Raw genomic sequence first — 19696 nt, 5'->3', positions numbered from 1 at the left:
TTCTGGTCAAAAAGGGGTATTTGGGAGTATTTGGTGCTAAGGCTTTACCTCATGCTCTCTTCTCCCATTGGCTACTGCCACCATAGATCAAGCCCGGTTCGATCTAGTCCCAGTCTGGTACTAAGGCTAGGACTATGTTATTTACCCTAAAATGAGGGCTATCTGACTCCCTGGGGTTTTCTAACAAGACCATGTCTAACCTGTATTAGTGTTCTAGGGCAGTTAGGGAATTGAACCTCACACTCACATGGTGGGAATCACTTGCCATGCGCACACATTCTCAACATGCCCTTCTATGGTGGTATTGTATGGTGTTCTCCTCCCCATCATGCTTCTGACCCACTGATGTTTCACTCTGCATTCCTACCTCTACCCTTAGATGTTAAGCATCTGCCCTCTTATTACTTCCCTTCATCTTAAATCATCCAAATATTACAACTACTACCTCTGGCTACCACATTATTACGCACATGCTACTACCTCTCTCCTGTGCTACCACTTTACTTCACATCTTCAACATTACTACCTTTTCACTACTAACACTTCTCCTACTGCATTACCACTTCTCAACACTACTACCATTTCTCTTCTACTTATACTGCTACCACTTCCATTACCACTCCACTTCTACCACCACTACCACTTCTCTATGTTTACTACTACTTCACCCTCTCTTTTCTTACTACTATGCACTACCTTCCACTACAACTACCACTGGTTACTGCCACATATCACTCCAACTTCCTTTCTGCTGCTAAACCTATCTCTACTCCAACTTCCACTTACAACCACTACTACTTCTCTTCTACCCCCTACTGTACCACTGTTCCACTCAATCCTCGCACTCACACGCAACCCCTCAACAGATACCTCTCTTCAACCACCTTAACATGCCTTCTCTCCATCCTCCTCTGGTCTCTTGATCATCCTCCTTCCACATGTTGACCTCAGAATACTAGCAAACACCTAAACACTTTCTTTCCACTCATTACATTGCCCTCCCCTTCCCATTACTGACCACCTTTACTTGTCCAGTCACTTACCTTATTGCCAGGGTGTGTGACAGTTGAGGTTTTGGGAGGCTTGATACGTTATTTAAACTCCACCCCTTTTCTACACTGCATTCCTAGTCTGGGCATAGAATCTGCCTCAGTCCATAGGGGACTATGGTCCTGGTATCTGTGGCCTTTCCATAAGCCTATTCTTAATAAAGTAATCCCTGATGGGCTAGTGGGTTGTTCTTATTTGTGGGCTCCAGCAGATGCAATCTGCTGGTTCCCCCCTCCTGTTTGGAATGCTGTGTTGATTCCTGGCTTGTCCCGTGGCATCCTGTGCTGTGTTGGCTCTACACCCTGCTTTCCCTCCTGGCGCACTGGGAGGCAGGTCTGCCTCTGGTGTTGCCATCACTCGTAACATGCTGCTATGTTGTGTTAAGAATTTCAATCAGGCACACGCCCGGGTCTCGCCTAGCATGTAATGCACAAATGAAAAACGTATTTATTATGTCTATCGGTTCAATATTCTGAGTGATATACCACTCACATCACACCCATCTCAAAATGCCCCCGAGGTCACAGTTTGACCAGGAATCAGGCGAGTTGGTAAAAGTAATTTTTTATTTATTTATGTATTCAATTTTCAAACCACACATATATTTATATATATATATATATACATCAAGTGGTGACAATACAGTCAGAAAATAAGTAAAGCAATTGCATTCACTAATAGTACTGCAGAATAGAAAACAAAGGAAAAAGAACAGTTTTGGTTTGTGAACAGATAGTGATTAAGTTAATATTTCCCCCTGCAAAGTTCTTAAGGCACAAATGAGCAATTCTACACAGATGTAAGTAAGCAGCAGGTATTCAGGAATGAAAGACAGTGTCTAGAATTTGAATGCAATCTTCCCTTCCCAAATAAGAGAAAAACACGTTTTTGGGAAATTTACACTTTTTAAAATGACAGGTGAAAATGGCTTTGTGAAACAAGGAAAAGTGTGCAAAAATGCTTAAATTGATAGAAATTCTTAAAGGAGCAACACTAAACAGGTCCTAACACAAATGAGCTACAAGATAAACAAGAGTACACACTTTAGATCGGAATGGGAGTTACGAAACACTTTGAATGGGAAAAGACACGTGTAAAACTTTTGCTAAAATGTAAATTTGCGGCAAAATTTCACTATGCGATTTTTGTAAAAAAGGGTCAAATGCACTGTTCCACAATGCTTTTGTTTTTGGCATTGAATGCAGCTACAGGTCTAAGGTTTAACTGCGAGTTGAAATTACGTTTCTATCTATAAAATTGAAGAAGTTATGGAAGTTTTAGTGAGAGGCGTTTTTGAAAAAATAGGCGCGAAAATACAAACAAAAATCAGTTCTTACAATGACAATTATGCTCTAAACTAGGGTATTCAGGCTGGCTACCAGTTTGAAACACAGTAAGCCCCAGAGTGGTCCGCGGAAACCAACCCCAGCACCTCCGTGTCTGCCTTGGAGGACTCAGTCAGATTACCCGTGGGATGATATTAAGGGTTTGGGATTTTCAAAAGACAAAAGGATTGTCAAGAAATAATTACTGTTACAAGAAATCAAAGCATGGTTTCAGACTTGTGTGACACTACTACAAGTTCTTAAGTTAAAGAGAGGATGTGATGAGATTGGGATAGGACAAGTCAATGTACTATGGGTTACTATTATTACTGTTGATACTTACAGTCCACTGTAATTAAGATTGGACGATTAGGGTTCTGGTCATCGGATCGGTTCTACCGGCAGCAGGGCACTTCTGGCAGAATTGGATCAGCTGTGCAGGTCTGGTTGATTTGCACTGCACCTCAAACTGGATTTCGATTGGCCCTTCTGGTCACTGGACACGGTAGATTAGCAGAATGACGAGTTTCAGCAGGCAAGCCCTAATCTGGATCAGAATTAATTTGCCTTAAATTTGGGATGGTTGGATTTGGGCCTAGGTAAAAAGAGTTCAGCAAAGCTGAGGCCTGGGTTTTGCAAAGAAGTCTGGAACCAGCTGCAAGATGAAGAGTTCTGGAACAAAGCGCTGCGCGGAAATCAGGATGTCGTCAGGAAGCAGTATGTCTATGTGTGGTGAAGTTCCTATATTTATCCTACCAAGTGTCATCACAATGTGTATGGTATGGGCAGGATTTCAAACCACACCCCCACGGCTGTGAGTGGTCAAAGGCACTTGCCTTGCTCTGGTTGGAAGTCAGAAAAGAACTGTCATCTTTATGATGGGATTTGGGAACTCCCACATTGAGTTGAACCACAATTTAACTTTTGCACAAATGTGCATTTCTAAAATGATATCCCCTAATAAAACTGGACACATACATTACATATTTGATGGGTTATTTTGACATTCAATTCACATCTCTGTGAGAGCTGCCTTTGTCCGTCTGTAGAATTTTATCAATTCTAATCATAACAGTTTGGCCTAACAATTTCTAATTCAGTACATATCTGGGCAATTATCACTAGAGCATGGGTATACAATATTAGACTTGGTAGTACAGGGTCATTAAGGTTTTCAAAGCAAGGGCTTAAAATTAGATTAACAACTACCCATTTTTAAATGTGTCCTCCTTCATGTTGCAAAGTTAAAGAGTTTCAAACGTAATCACAAATAGGTATTTAAACACCAAAAGTTCTGGGCAGTTTTTTTTTTCCTTTGTAACTTTCCTTTCAACAGGCAACAGCTATCACATTCTTTTGACCAGGGAGGGATGTCCTCTTCCTTGAGAGGGAAGCTCCCCTGCAGGGATCAATAGGCTGCCTGCCATTGTCCCTAGCTAAGCCAGAGACAAAGGTCTGATGAGCTCATTGTTGTCAATATACGAGAACCTCCAGCATCCATTAAGCTTTCCTCTAGCATGGGAGTGTCAATCTGAAGTGTCATCTTTCCCAGGCTGGGTACTGTCAAGTCAGAATTAACCAGTTAACTCCAACTGGGTTACTTTAAAATTCACTTTAAGGCCTTTCATTTAAAACATATAAAAATAAACACAGTTTAATAAGGGATTTGGACATTTAAAGAATTAAGCCCTTCACAAAAACATACTTTTAAATAGGCACATTTTTGCAATTTCTTCAGGGAAAAGACACATTTAAACTGAGTCTTTCACATCAGAGTTTCCTTTGCAGCATACACATCTATTAATTTCTGTCCTTGAGTGCAGGAATTTGTTTGCAGCCTGAAAGTAAGTATTCAGCCTATGCTTGGAGTTTTCTCTGAACAGCTGATATTGCTGTATGTTGCCACTTTCATCTGCATTTTTCCTGTGTAACTGAAAACAAACTGTTGCTGGACTGGTGTTTCATAAAATATTTTTTTTAGCTGCTGTCAGTCAGTGAGGCCCGGTTACTTCTGAGCCACCTGGAAGATCTGTGATTTCAGCACACTTTGAATTTCAATTGTTCACTTGGAAAATTACTGAACTTAGCACCAAAACAGCACTTTGAAGGTTGTAATTGATTGGGGAAGTTGTATCTTAAAGGGCATTTTCGGTTTTTAGCCCACATCTGTGGCCTTGTGTCATGTTACATGTACAGCACCCACTGGCATTCTTCTGCAGTGAGTTGTGTTTTTACACCAACTTTGACTGTGTGTGGCAGGGGTGTGCAGCCTTTTGTGACTTATGAACCACGTGCAGTTTTGCAGCTTTTCTGCACACACATGAGTTAGCGTGTCCATTTCTGGCTGTTTCTTTCCCCATTGGCAAAGGGGTGCAGTGGGTCGCATCGGCATGGGTAAAAATATCCCACAGTTGGTCTCGCTACTTTAGTGGCTGCTTCCTCTGTGGCTCCTGGCTGTGTCTGTGTTGCCGTCTTACCTGCATCATTGGAGGGTTTGAAAGGGCATGCTCCTACAGTCACCCCATCACCCTCAAGGATGTCAGGGCCAGGCTCCCTCCCTCCTCTGACAGGGACTGGCAGAAGGCCCTGTCACACTCAACAGAAATAGTCATATGGCTGGCAAGTTACTGTCCCATGTCCAATCTATAAGTCTTTTCCGAGCCACATGTTCCCATGAACTCTCAATATTGCAATATTACATTTTTAAACACCTGTTTGGTGTACATTCCAATAACCTTTGAAGGATATAATCAGTCCTAGTTGTCCCAGACCTTCAGAGATACAGTGTGTAATGAGCAAGAGTAATTGAGGCACAATGGATAGTTTTGTATGCAGTAAGAGAACTATGTAAGTGGTTAATTGTGAATAAAATGTAATTATATTATGTGGCTTTACATGTTGTTTTTTTTTTAAAGTATTTTATTGGTTTATTCAAACTTAACGTGATCAGATGATAAGTCTGATGACTCCTACATCAGGTTTCACAGCTTTACTTAGACCCTAGGTTTGCTTTCTGGTTGTCCAAGAAGCCTTTTTGCACTCGAAGAAAGTTTATTAGTGCAAATAGAACTGCTCTGTTAGGCCCCTCAAAGAGTGCTTTCTACCAGTCTTCAGCACACATGAGCTGGTGCTCGTTGATCATCGGGCCAAAGTGTATTCCTCTTTGTTGTTGGAATTCTTGACAAGACATTGTCAGATGTTCAGAGTCTCCTTGTTCTTACTGCAAAATCTGCACGTGAGGTCAATGTCGGCGTGCTTCGACCAGATACCCAGTCGCTCTTTCATTGCTAACATGTTTAGCCTAAAACGCATATACAGGGATCTTGCGTGTTGGTCTGGAAGGCGAGTTAAATAAGTATGTCCCTGGCCGTATGCTTTGGCTTTGCTTGGGACCTCGTGCATCAGTTTTGATTTTGTTCTCAGATCGCAGGTTTTGATCCAGTCTGCTCTCCAGATTTTCAACTTTGCCAGATCAGGATTCTCTATTAGCGTTAGGAGGGTGATGTCATACTCCTTTAAGAGAGCTTGCCAGACGAGATTCCATCTAAAGAGAATGGTATGTGCTTTGGCACTGTCGGGGTTGGGCAGTATTTGGAATTGGGCCACTGGCGCTTTCACCATCGGTTTTCTGAACAGGCTCAATAGATTTCAAGTAACTCTTGCATGGATTGAAATAAGACCCAACTCGTACCGTAGGCAGACGGTTGAGGTGCCCTTAGGAAGCTGTAGGACTCGAGTCCAAAATAGGTTTTCAAGTGAGTTTCACAGATCACTTGTGCAGCCAAATGCGTTTTTTCCACCATAGATTAGGGTTGGAACAACTTTTTGCTGGAAAAACGTGATGGTTGGTTTTAGTGAAAAGTTCCCATGCTTGGCATGCCATCTGCCGGCACTTACTTTTTGCAACTTCAGCCCAAGGCGCGTCGTTTCTGCTGGCACTGATCTTCATGCCTAGGTATATGATGTTTTTTACGGTCTGCAGTTGATCATTAGCAAGGCGCCAACTGAACTGAACCTTCCTCTTCGCTTCTGCCTTCTCTCTCCCTCTCCCCTGCTAAACCTGCTTAACTCCCCACTGAATTCTGCACTAAACCTGCATCTGGGCCACTCTCAGCGACCTCGGTCCAGGGCCCAGCCACTCTCCACTTGCACTGCCTCCCTGGCTCCCCCTGCACTGTGGGACTGTCACTGTATCCCTACAGCCCCCCTTCCCAGCACTTCTCAGCACTTGCTCTGCACTTACCTCGCACTTGCCACCAGCTGGCCCTTTTTATTTATTATTTATTATTTTATTACGCTACTTACCTTGTACTGCACTTCCCCCCCACCACCTCCCCCTGCACTTTCTCCTTTTCCCCTTACCTCTGCACTTGCGCGATCTGAATGACACCTGGCCTAGTAGGATCGTTTGTCTGTCTTCCCTGTGTTTCCCTCCCTCCCTGCCTCGTCGCGCCTTGAAACACTTGTGTATAGGCGCGTTACAAATACCATATCATATCATATCATAACTTCTTTCTTCCTCCACTGATTCCTTGTAGTTTCTCTAGAATTAAGATTTCACATTTTTGTTTATTGATGTCGAGCCCATTAAATGTTATATAGGTGTCGCGACGATTCAGTTTACGCAAAAGACCTATGGGAGTCAAGTCTATCAGAATAAGGTCATCAGCGCAGACCAGGTAGTCAGTAGGTGAACCATGACGTTTTGGAGGAAACGTGGCTGCGCTGTTGAATGCCTTATTTATGTCAGATATGAAGAGATTGAAGATGATGGCTGCCAAAGGGCAGCCTTGTTTCACCCCCTTGTGTGTACTAATAGGGGCAGACAGTGTGCCTTTTGCATCCAGACGAATCTTGATGGAAGTGTCCGTGTGTAGTTCAAGAATAGCATCCACTGTGCTGAGGGGGCAATTCCATCTGGTAAGTTTTTCCCACAGCATCTCTCTATTTATGCTGTCAAACGTGTGTGACAGGTCTATCAGTGCCAGGTAGATCTTAGAGTTGGATCTGATTGCTTCCATCTTTAGTAGGTTCAGCAATAGAAAGTTTAGACCGCATCCAACCCCTTTTACAAACCCAGCTTGTCTAGGGTCTACGTGGTTGGAGTCTTTAGCCCATTTTGAGAGTTTTTGTTGCAGGAGAGTGGCGTAAATCTTCCCCAAGACGTTGAGGAGCGCTATGGGTCTGTAGTTTTTTGGATTAGTTCAGCCTCCTTTTTTAAAAATTGGGACCACCACGGTGCTTTTCCAAGACTTGGGGGTAGCTCGACTCTTGATTACTCGATCAAACAGGGTTACACAAAGTCTGTCAAACGTTCTGGGTTTTTCTTGAGCATATAGTTTGTTAATCCATCGGGCCCGGGAGCTCTGGATTCATGCACATTTTTGAATGCGTGTAGTATGTCGTCTCGCTCAAACACCAAGTCCCATTGGTTTAGCACCGTGGGTTCACAAACTGTAGACAATGCGTCTCTACAGAATAGGTTTGTATAGAACTTGGCCCATTCTGCTTCTGTGACTGCGTTAGCCTGTAAAGCATGTTGAGGAGCCATGGTGTCGTTTATCAGACTCTAGTAGGCAGGTGAGTTTTTGCCAGCCATTTTTAGCAGCAAGTCTTCTGAGTCGTTTTGCAGCATGATAGCTGTGTGTGTTTTAAGCCAGTTCCTGTATTTTTGTTTGATCACCCTTTTACTCTCTCGCATGGAGGCGGTACGTGGCCCTTTTAGGTTTCTCATTTCCTGCCGCATAGCTCTTTTCCATTGGAGAACGGACATGTCGAATTTGTGTTTAGGCCGGAACTCGGCGTGTTTCAGGTTGTGTTTTCCTTCTTCAAAGTTGGACAAGAGGTGTTGGTATTCCAGGGACTCCGATGTTTGTTGGAAATTGCTTATGATAGCAGCTACTTCTGTGTCCAAGAGGTTTAGTCGGATCCTACCGGAACCCGGGCTCACCGCAAACGGCCAGCATGCCTGAGCACATGCGGTGTGGTAGTCAATTGAGAGTTGTACCATATATTGGTTGCTGTGCTTCATTTTGATGACTTCTAATTTCATCAACCTCTTATGGATGTTTTCAGGTACAAATATGTAATCGAGAACCAATTTTTGGTCAAGACGTCTCCATGTAGGGCAGGCTCGGATGTCGCCTGCCGTGTTTCCATTGAGAATTGTCAACCCTCGAAGGTCCATTTCCATACACCATTGGGACACAGCTTGTTCACGTTTGCTCACACCCCTGTTGTTGCCGACAGTTTGTTCTGTGTTTGGAATGCAGACAATATTTAGGTCTCCACATTCAATTAGGACCATCGGCTGCTCCTTTATAAGTAAGTCATCGATCAACGCAGTTACTTGGTCGATAAAAGACAGCTCGTCGTTGGACAAATGATTCCAATATAAGTTGATGATATGCAAGCGTGTTTCCTTGTTAATGTCTTTATGTGGAACACTAATGGTAGAGACCTGAATAAATGGAGATGGGTTGCAGGAATTCAGGATGCGAAGTCCAGACACTTTCCTTACAGCCAAGAGAATCCCAGCCATAGGTCTACCCTTTGTCTGCTTTATCGCTGGGTTTATTACTACTTCGAAACCTTCCAAGAGCGGACTTTGTGTAAGCCAAGTTTCTTGTAAGCACAGGATATCTAAATCTGTGGCCCATGTTGTTTCGAACAGGTGCATAAAGCCTCTGGTGTTCCAAGAGCCCATAATGCAGACGCTGTTTCTCCCCGTTTTCTGGCGTTACTTCTTCGATTCTATATGTAGGGTTGCAGATAGCCAAGACTAGTCATTGGCTTTGAGGTTGTAGTGCCGAGAGGCTTCATGTCTTCTCGTGAGGTGGATGGGCTCACCATTCCGTTAACTGTTATTCTTATCGGGTCACCCATGTGAAATGACTCCGCAAAGTCAGAGTTTTGATGCAGTCCAGGCACAAGAACCAAGGTCTCGTCTGTGACTGGTCTGTTTTCCGTTTCCTGTGTTAGGTGCCGGCTCGCTGCAAGAACTGTTTTGCTGCAGGCCCTCTCTTTAGGAGATTGAAGCTGGCCGCCTCCTTCTGCTTTGGCTATGTTGAACCCCAGAGACATCAGCACTGGGCTTGCGTCCAGCAGCGCGTCTGCTATGAGCGTGTACTGTAGATGTGGAATCACAGCGTCATTTTTCTTTTAGTTGAGAAATTCCACAATTTTCAGATCTTCCGATTAGATCGCTCTTATGTTGTTTATTTATGTAGGACAAAGGAATCAAATCAGATTACAGTGGTTACAGAAGACAAAACTTAGCAGTGGATACAGAGAAATACAATTAATAAGGAGTGTAGTTACATTGTCCAGTCAAAGTAAAGACAGACTAGAGGACTGGAATAAGATTATAGGACTTGGGAAAAAAAAGTTGGGTTTTGAGACATTTGCAGAAGGTCCAGAATGAAGGTTCCGATCTTAGTCATAGTTGTAGGGCTTTCCAGTGTTTAGCAGCCACCACCGGGAAGCTGAGACCCCCTGCTCTTTGCAATCTGAATCTAAGGGTAGAGAGGAGGTCTGAGTGGGTAAACCAACAACATGGAAAGCCACATAATCTAGGGGTACAGAGGAGGTGTGAGTCGGTGGACCGGGTGGGTCTGGTGGATTGCGATTTAGTAAATGTCATGATAGATATCCAGGTGCAGTGTTCAAAAGGCATTTTTGGGTTATGGTAAGTATTTGAAACATAATACGCTCTTGAATGGGCAGCCAGTGTACTTTTGTTCTGGCTGGTGATATGCAGCCTTTTATGGGATGTTCAAGGCTGCTCTTAGCACATTGTGCTGTATGATCTGTAACTTTTTGATGTTATGGGAAGTAGTTCCAGCATTGCAGTAGTCTAATCTGGGGACCATTAGGGCTCTTGCAATTGTGACGCAACTGTCAGTTGAGAGGTAAGATCTGCAGGCATGAATCTGTTTAGTTGTATAGGCTGCAGAGGAGGTGTTTGAATTTACATGTCAAGTTAGACATAGTGAGGAGTCCAGATACACCCCCAGAGTTTTAACTTCTTAAGAGACTGGGATGGTGATACCGTCAATAATGAAATACTTGCATGCTCCATCCAGTTTATTTAGTAGTGGCTGCAATCCAATCAGTAGCAGCTTGGTCTTGTCGTCATTGAGGCATAGTGAGTGTAAACCCATTCAAGCGTGGATAGTTTGATAGACCATACGGAATGTGTTGTAGGAGCCTGAGATGGGTTACAGGATTTGGGTATCTGCATAGTTAATGTAGTAGATACCCATGGTGTCGAGGAGGTCGAAGAGGGGTTTTGTGAAGTTATTGTATAACCTGGGAGGGACTCATAATCCTCGAGGGACTTCGTATTTGACTGGGGCAGGAGAGTCCAAGACGGAGGTGGAAAACACACTCATTCTGTTTGAGTGAAAGGATGAGATCCAAGCTGTTGGTTTAGGGGCGAAGTGGCCTGCCGATGAGAGGTGTTGGCAAATAATGTTATGATCTACCAAATCATAGCCCCCTGAGAGGTCTAGTAGGAGGAGGAGAGCATTGCTGTTGTCTTTCACGTCATCTATTTGGATTTTTAAGTCTAGTAGTGCAGATTTGGTGCTGTGGCCTGAGCGGATCCCAGATTGGTGTAGCCCGAGATGGGTATTAGATTCCAGATGCTTTTGAATCTGTAGATACGCTGCTCTATCCAGTGTTTTGAGTAGAGATGGGACTGTTGTAATAGAGCAGTAGTTTGTAGAGGTGTTTGGGCTTAAGGTGGGCTTCTTGAGGAGGGGTAGGACCCAAGCATCTTTACTATGCCGGGGGATAAATAGGTATTGATTAGTGATAAGATGAACAACATTATTTTATTGCACACTTATGTACATCATTTTCAAAAGGCGAGGCAATAAAATAACATTGGGCGGACAAGGGCAGTCTCTGCAGTCTGGGCTGCTGGCAGCGGGCTGTAGGCCCTGCTGTGGGACTGCTATTATAAGCTATATATGTGTTCTGTTAAGTTGTTTAAGTTGTGTTAAGCACATATTAATGCTCGAATGGCAGCCGCCCTTTGCTTTTCACAAGACCTCTTACATTCAGCCTTGATACGACTGTGTGAGAGATGATTTTTCTGCCTGCTCTTACCTTCACTTTCTTTGCTGCTCATCTTCGTGTGCTGAGTGCTACGGAAGCCGAGCGTGTCCATCCACAGTCATGTTGATTGCGTCTGTGATGCACTAGCACGTCACAGCACACTGCCAGTGTTCAGAGAGTTTCCTTATGGCATATTGTGACATTGGCAGTTCCCGAGCAGCCCGCATGTACTTACCTGAACTTGCCCGGACAGAATTCCTCGGTTTTGGCCGAGATGTGAAGAATGCGTCGCAAGTAACAAAGGCAAAGGCAATGTTGAAAAGGAAAGCCAAGGGTTTAACTGTTGAGGGTGGTTGAGAAAATAAAATCTCCTGAATGTTTAAACCGATTTCTAATCTCAATCTATAAAATTACGGAAATCAAGGATTTATTGGATTATTTGGATTATTTGGATGGACTGAACTCTGGGAAATAGAGTGAATATTATGCACCGTCACTAATCAAGGTATCCAGTGATGTTACTGAATAGAAAATTGAGAATAACTTTTTTACTGAAACGGAAATAATTAAAAAATATCATTTTTTTATTGAATCCCACCACATGGTTGTTCCTGAGCGGATCATTACTATCCCCTCTCATCTTTCCACACTACTCTCATGATTCACCTGCACCTCTCAAATACTCCACCACATGCTCGTTCTTCCAAAATCTGTTAATCACTTTTCAAGCTGAAGGTTTGCCTCTCTCACCATATTACTCCTTGTTACCTCAGTCTCCTTAGTTGTGTGGTCCTCCACTTAAACCATTCCACAGACCTCCGTCAGCATCTCCTTTAACTGCCTCCATCTGCTTGTTGCCCTTTCTTCGTTGTAAATACTCCTTTCCTCCCTTCTACTCGATACCTTCCTTCCTTTTCCTGAGGATTCTTCTTTACACCTCTCTCATCTCATTATAGCCTCCTCTCTCAATGTAATGTTTCTCAACTCCTCCTCCCTCCACAGTCACCCTCCTCGTCTCTCACTTTAATAGTCTGCCTCTTTTCCACCATATGTTTAATGCTCCTCCTCTTCTTCTGTGTCGTTTTCCTACACTCCTTACAAACTAACCTTACTGGTCACAAACCGCTCCTAAATAACCTTCTTGCTGTTCATCCCCTATCCATTATCACCTCCTTTCTGTTCACTACCTTCTCATAGAGCACCTTCTTACTGTTCACAACCTCCTCCTTAATCACCTGCTTGCTGCTCACTACCTCTATCATCCTCTCCTGTGCTCTACCCTTCACCCTTCACCAGCTGCAACTCCTATGCAGCCCCCTGTCCACTCCCCTCTCTTTTAAGGGAATGGGGCGTGAGCAGACACAGACTGGAATAATGCCACCTGGTACTTACCTGTGGCAATCCTCTGCCTTCTGATGGTGGCATGGTGGAGATTCCGAGGGGTTCTTTCCCAGGCCCTCTTTTGGACTAGCATCCTGTGGCATCACCCACCCCCCTTGGCGACCTCATGATCTATCAGTAAGAAGGTTTGACTTGCAGGGTGAGATGATGCACACACTCTTAATACAATGTTTGCTTCCCCGGTTTTTGCTATTCTCTCTCTCTCTCTCTCTCTCTCTCTCTCTCTCTCTCTCTCTCTCTCTCTCTCTCTCTGTCTCCTTGTCTCTCCCTCTTCAATTTGATATGTCTATGGACCCTAATATATATAAGCACTTAAGTGGGTTCAGGCATAGATTATATGGGTATTAATGTGTGAAATGGAGGATAGTCATTTTTTTGTATTCAATTTTTCAGTCATACTAAAGGGTATAACATCCATGAAGCTGGTCATTGATTGGTTGTAATTCATACTTAATTTCATTTTAGATCACAAATAGATAGCCAGCCTTTAAATTAAATATGTCCAGGCAAATAAAAAAATATAGTTGGTGTTATTTTCAAATGTTACAACTTGATGCAAAAATGTATATCTGTCATTGGAGATGTATGTCATTTCAAAGTGGGATAGGTATAAAGTGGAGACAAAATGTCCACTGCTGTGTACTTGTTAAATGAATCTGCTATCCGCACCTGAGGAAGGGCGCTCACCAAATCAGGTGGGTGGAACAGGGGCGAGAATACACGGTCCCTGTCCGCTGTCCCAGTCACCGGAGACCCTTCCCAGGTGGCGCTTTCTTTTTTCCTTTTTTTCCGAGTGTGGGGAGGCAACAGGGAGCCTCTCCCTGTTGCCTCCCCACATCCCCTAAATCACCCGATTCCCTTTAATCTCCCCACCCCACCTTACCTGCAGGACCGGAGCCTTGCGCTCCGGGCCCCAATCTCCTCCCGTCTGGCTGCCGCCATTGAAATAGAAAAGTGACTAGGTTCCTTTTCGGATGACGGCAGTCATTTTGGAACATGTTTCCATGGCAGCTGTCCTTCGAAAAGGGAACTAGCCCTTTTCCATTTCAATGGTGGCGCCATTTTTTTACGTTTGTTTTTTTCTCTGATGGGGATGAGCTCACACAGAGCTGATCTCTCGTTGGATGGAAAAAAAAAGAAAACTTTCCACACCCTGGTATATACTGCGGTTCGAATAGCTTTTATGCCCCGTTGGGAGAAGGACATGTGGTTTAGTGGCGCACAGCTTAGGCCTACCAAAGCTCGAGCTTGCGGGCCGTTAAACCCAGGTCCGCCCCCAACTGGGGACGGGATATCTTTAATAACATCTTATGTAGCAAGACCATTTTGGGTATTGGGGGTATGTCAGTTAGTTCAGCAATCTGGGGACATGTAATGAGGATGTAGTCATAACTATATACCACCGGCCATGACATAGACCATCAGGTCTTAAAATGAAAATGACACATGGGCAATTTGTCTTGCAGTGGGATGGATGTAGGACCTGTGTGGGTTGTAGAACCAACTCAAAATCCTAAAACTGAACTTGTCTTCCTTATTATTGGTAAATCATTGTGCCCATTCACATGGCAGTCATGTATGTCACACTCATTGGAGTATATAAATGCAAGCATGCTTGTATCATTAAAATGCACACTTTCATTCATAATTTCATTGTTACTCATAAATCGGATGTAAATGCAATGCGATCGACTTTCCCTCCAGCACGTTTATGGCTGTGTGTTTTTTTTCTGTCCAGTCGAACAATATTTCTGGGATGAAATGTGTTTGCCCTCTGTGGGCCTTTGTGGGCCAACATGTGCGAATAGTTAGCGAATGATTCCCTGACACAGGCAGCCTTGTTTTAGGCTTAAGAAATGTGTTGTCCTATCAATGTTTTTGTACCAGTATCACACCATGCTCTACGTGCAATTCACTATCACAGCCTTAACCCTTAGTAGCACATGTCAACCAGCATGTTGTGCTGTCTTGCTTTAATATAGTGGCAGTTTATCTGATTGTCACAATAATGATGTTTAATAGATGGGAGGTTTTGAAACAATCAAAGCACTAGAATTTCTCCTGCCATCTTCCAGACCATCGAATTTCAGCCTGCCATGCCATTAGAAAAGGGAAAAGTAAGTCATCACATAGGGACAATCTGGCCTTCCCTCCAAGGTCACATCCCTTTTGTACGGGACCACTAGTAAACACAGATATGGACTGGACCAAAATCTTCCAACCATCACACATCTGTTTTACTACCTGAGTAAGACAGGAATGCCTCAATGTTGACCTCAAACGTGTTGTGCCTAATGATCCAAGCTACACCTCTATGATGCTGCCCAATGAGGCCACGGCATGTCTAGGGTGCGTGTCTCTTGTACAGAAGGGATGTTTCCTAGCAGCTCGAGCTGTACTGTCCGGTGCCATGAAGTCCCTTGTCTAACATTTGGGTTAAACAGTGGGGTGGTCAAACGGACCAGGGACCGTCCCAAGCAATTGGATGCTCGACCAAAATGAGTAATAATGGTGATCTCCAGACTACACCCAGCTGGTCTCTGCACCAAGGCAGTGGGCAGTCACAGGAAGACCCACAATGTGACCATCCCTACAGTCATGACCACCAAGGGGGTAGATGCAGGTGCCCTCACATCATTGCCAGGTCTTAAAATGTCCTTGACCACCAATGGGATAGTGACACGTGCACTCGCACCCCCATAAACTTACAAATACCTTATACCATGAAGGGGTGGCCCCATGAACACTACACACAGCACAAAGAGACCTCCATTTCCACTAGGCGGGAATGGTGGATTTAAAGACGCTTTAAGATACCCCTATTCAGAAGGTTGACTCACTTAGAGAACCATTTCCGGCTTCCTGTCTGAATAACTACCCAGCAGAGGACCTTAAGGATTTCCCTTTAAAGAAACAAGGTTTCAGCATTTCAAACTCACTAATGAGCAGAAAATAGATGTGTTTTGGCACCAATACTTGCACTTCCTTTCTGTAATTAAAAAATGTTAACAAAAATGTTGGGGAGACTTTGAATATCTTGCGCCCACCTCTGGTGTGGAGGCAAAAATGAGCCGATGCTCAGCTGAAAGACTGAATGAAAGACCCACTGTTTGCAATGGAGTACCGCTGGTAGTATTGGTAGTATTTCAGACAACGTAAACTTTGCAAATACTATCAGATTTACCAGTACCTCCAAACTTATAATCACCCCCAATAGCATGTATAAAAACATTGCTGGGGATTGAATTGATTGATCACCTTCAGAAATAAAGTCTCAGCAGGGTGGAAAATGCAACATGGTTTAGACAAATCATCGAGAAATGTTCACACCAAATTCAAAATGTCCATAGCTTTTCACTGGGGCATGGTGATGGGTAATAGACATATGCATTGGAGTGCTACAGAAAGTCTTGCTGTACTGCACCAATGTCTAACAAGTCAAGCTCAGAATAAGCGCCCGGCTCTTGAGTGCCATTGCCCTGAATAGTAGTGTTTAGTGGGTAATATTCTTCCTTCTTGTACTCCCTACAATATGGCATTAAACAACGCCATGTCTTTAAAGCAGTTTCCAGTTGTTAAAGTACTCATGCTCTTCAATACATCTTTTGGAAATGTGTCGGCTTTGCCCCCCATTTCCCACCAAAGATCTTTTAATGGAGCATTATGATGCACGGTAAGAGGGATCTTGGGAGGGACAGGGAGCTCTGGCAGGCCCAGTCACCATGATGGCCATGTTGTGCAGGGGGAAACATTATGCCGCAGTCTGAGGGGGCAATAGCTCTTTGGGACATTTGCCGTTGGCCAAAACCTGCGCCCCTCCAATGTCATGATGAATAGGTGGCTAAAATAGTTCTTGTTATTTAAATCACACTACATAGACACTGAAGTTAATCATTTTTAAAAGAAATATATGTTACCATATACAGTACCATGTGGCTTCCCCTTCCATTTTCCAGTGGGGTGCCCTTGCCCAAGCCCAAATATTAGAGTCATCAAGACCTTTATCAAAAACAAGCCAAAACATCATACAGATACTCTGGCACTTTGAATATTCATTTCCCAGTAAACTGTAATGTCCTGTTAAGAGAGACAATCTATAACCCTGGGAACCCAGAACAAGAAAAGATCAGCAGTATCATGCTCTCTCAATTCCAGGAAAAAGGATGTCATGCACTCTTCCCTCTCTGTGCCTTTTAAACACTGCACCTTTAACAGAACTGAGTTACGCAAGCAAAAGTGAATATGTAGCAAGGGATTAGATATTGCTTGACATTGCAGTTATAATTAAAATTGGTTATTTATAACACGCTTAATACCCAAAGGTTTATAAGTATGGACCCGGGGGTCGAACCTGTGTTGTCTGTGTCGCCTTGCATCCAAGGCGAGGCCGTTTCCCCTGAGCTATCCTTGTGAATCTCTGATTAAATAACATAGTCCATAGACCCCCTCCAAAGTCCTATGCAATTTTTTTGGGGAACCATCTGAGACATCAGAGGCTCATTACTTTTCGCTCTGGTGCTCCCTTAGCAAGCCTACTCAGACATAAAAGGCACAACTGATACTACACTAGCCGACAAGCCCCCACAAATGCGTAGGACACAGCAGACTTTGTAACACTACTCGCTTATTGAGGCAATGCTTCATTCGGTTCTCACAGCGCAAATGCAGAAGGAGCAATCAGGGAACTTGTGCCAAGTTCAAAAGTGCTACCAATCTGTTTACCTTCAGGTACAATACAGACAGAGTCTGGGTACAACTCCATAGTCTTTACACAACAAAGGGATACCACGAGGTTCTAGGTAATACAATGTGAAGGAAAATTCAAAATGGTGGTTGGTCCGCTTTTTAAAAACAAGGCCCATTTCCGAAAACCCAAAGCGCATACAGGAGAGAACATTCAGCACAGCCAATCAGTGTCTTGTATGTCTTCACATCTACAGGTACACACCCTCACAAGGAGCACAACCTTGCAGGAGGGAGAATACAGTGTCTTATGTTCCCAGGCTCAAAGTCAGAAAGTGTGGGCATTTTGAGTAAGAACTGGTGACAGGAGGTTGGAGATAGAGAAGGGAGTTTGGTGTGTTGTGGAACAAGCACGTGGGGTGGCATTGAGGAGGAGAAGGATTAGCTCAAGGGAAGAGAGATGTTGGTGAGGGTAGGAATCCAGACCCAAAAGCAGGGAGATGACAGACGCCATCTATGAGTTCACCCCTCTATAAAATCAACTGTGGCAAATCCTGTAGCCTAAATAGCAAAGATTAGAGAAGAGCATAGAAGAATGATGCCATAACTTTCAAACTGGGACAGATCACCAATAAAACGAGACTCTGAGAAGACCATAGATGAAGGTTGAATTAACCCCTTAAAACCAAGATTAACAACTAGCAAGATGAGAACCTCATAAGCACAGAAAAGAAAGCTGCCAGAGGCCTGAATTGAGACCACAGGGAGAATGCCTGACAAGAAGTTCAACGCAGGGCATGGAAGCCCATTTTAACCCTGACTTGTGGTGCTCTATGAGTCAACTCTCAATGTCTTCAGGGCATAAGAAAACCCTTTGAGTTTATTTATTGACTTCAATGATTGAATGTTTCTTTTTTTGGCCACCATAACATTATTTTTCATCTTGACATGGCTCCTGATCTCAGTCACCTTCATGAGACCACCTATTCTAACATTGTGTTCAGTAAATAACCTAAATTTCTCAATGTTGGCAAATATAATAAGTGGAATCTTTTCCACTATAGCAGTCATCGAGGGTAACCATGTTTCTTTTGACCTAATTAACCTTTGTTTCTTGGGCCGACATGTAAAAACATGACACTTTGCAAATACTTATGTTAAGCTGTTTGTCTCTCACACCTGGGTACTAGGAGACTCCATGTTATGCTGTCCAAGCACTCAGCCAATGGACTTAACCAAGCATGAATAAGATTTCCGTAAAAGCACCATCACTTTATGTAAGGGCCGTGCATTACGTGTTGTGCTAATCCTACGTCTTTTCTCTTTTTTTACAAAGGGATTCTTTGTCTCCATCATCTACTGCTACTGCAATGGAGAGGTAAGACTGCTTGGGATAATGAAGGTAGTGGAACCTCGACAACACGTAAGATCCAGAAGAGAGTTCTGGTCACATGGGAGAACCATAACATTTGTATTTTTATGAAAAATAGCGTTGCCAGAAAGGTAACAAGAGGGAAACAACTTGGTATATATTCAGTGTTCACAGTTATATATATTTTTGAAAGATGACACTACTAGTCACTGATTAACTATGTGATGGCTCTAGCATTAGTCAACTTAGTTATCTGACTTCAATCAGCAGTATTATTTTCTACAGTAGTGATAACATAAGTTTCCCAAACCATTTACTGGAAACTATTATTACATGGATAATGCCAAAACAAACACAAATGTTCCTGTTATCTCCTCCTTTCTACTTGCATTCCAATTTGAAGCAGCAGGTAATAGTGATATTCGCATATATCACATATATTTTGGTGCCCCGAAATCATCTTTTAAGTATACATTGCAATGATACTTTGACTGCAATGATACCTTGATGCAAAAGCATCGTTGGGTACACTTGGATGATCTGTATATTTTTACTAGCAGGATTTGTTTTATTTCTGTTATTTCAGAGAATGCATCTGCATGTAGCATATTGTTTAGGTATGACTAGGAACAGATCTCGCTGAGGGATTTTGTAGGAATATCTATAAGGAATCTTGGTGTCAAACATGTTTTGAAAGTAATGGTCAGGAAACAGTAGCTGGTGGTTGCTACGTTATACCTGAGAGCGATGTCATGTAATGGCGGGGCTAACAAAAGTTGTGTATGCCATTTGTGATCATTAA

At 43.3% G+C, this 19696-nt stretch overlaps 1 protein-coding gene across 3 annotated transcripts in view; it reads left to right on the top strand.

The window, feature by feature from the left end:
- Positions 1-19696, top strand: part of PTH2R (parathyroid hormone 2 receptor) — a 1139291-nt gene that overhangs the window by 1075233 nt on the left and 44362 nt on the right. For all 3 annotated transcript variants that reach the window (XM_069615615.1, XM_069615613.1, XM_069615614.1), the window contains exon 12: positions 18859-18900. In XM_069615615.1, coding sequence (XP_069471716.1) covers positions 18859-18900 — 42 coding nt within the window. The remainder of the gene's footprint in view (positions 1-18858; positions 18901-19696) is intronic.

Source organism: Ambystoma mexicanum, chromosome 9 (assembly GCF_040938575.1).
Source record: "Ambystoma mexicanum isolate Mex_15411 chromosome 9, UKY_AmexF1_1, whole genome shotgun sequence".
NCBI lineage: Eukaryota > Metazoa > Chordata > Amphibia > Caudata > Ambystomatidae > Ambystoma > Ambystoma mexicanum.
The sequence above is the reverse complement of the archived record's forward strand: the minus strand, read 5'-3'. Positions and strand labels throughout refer to the sequence as shown.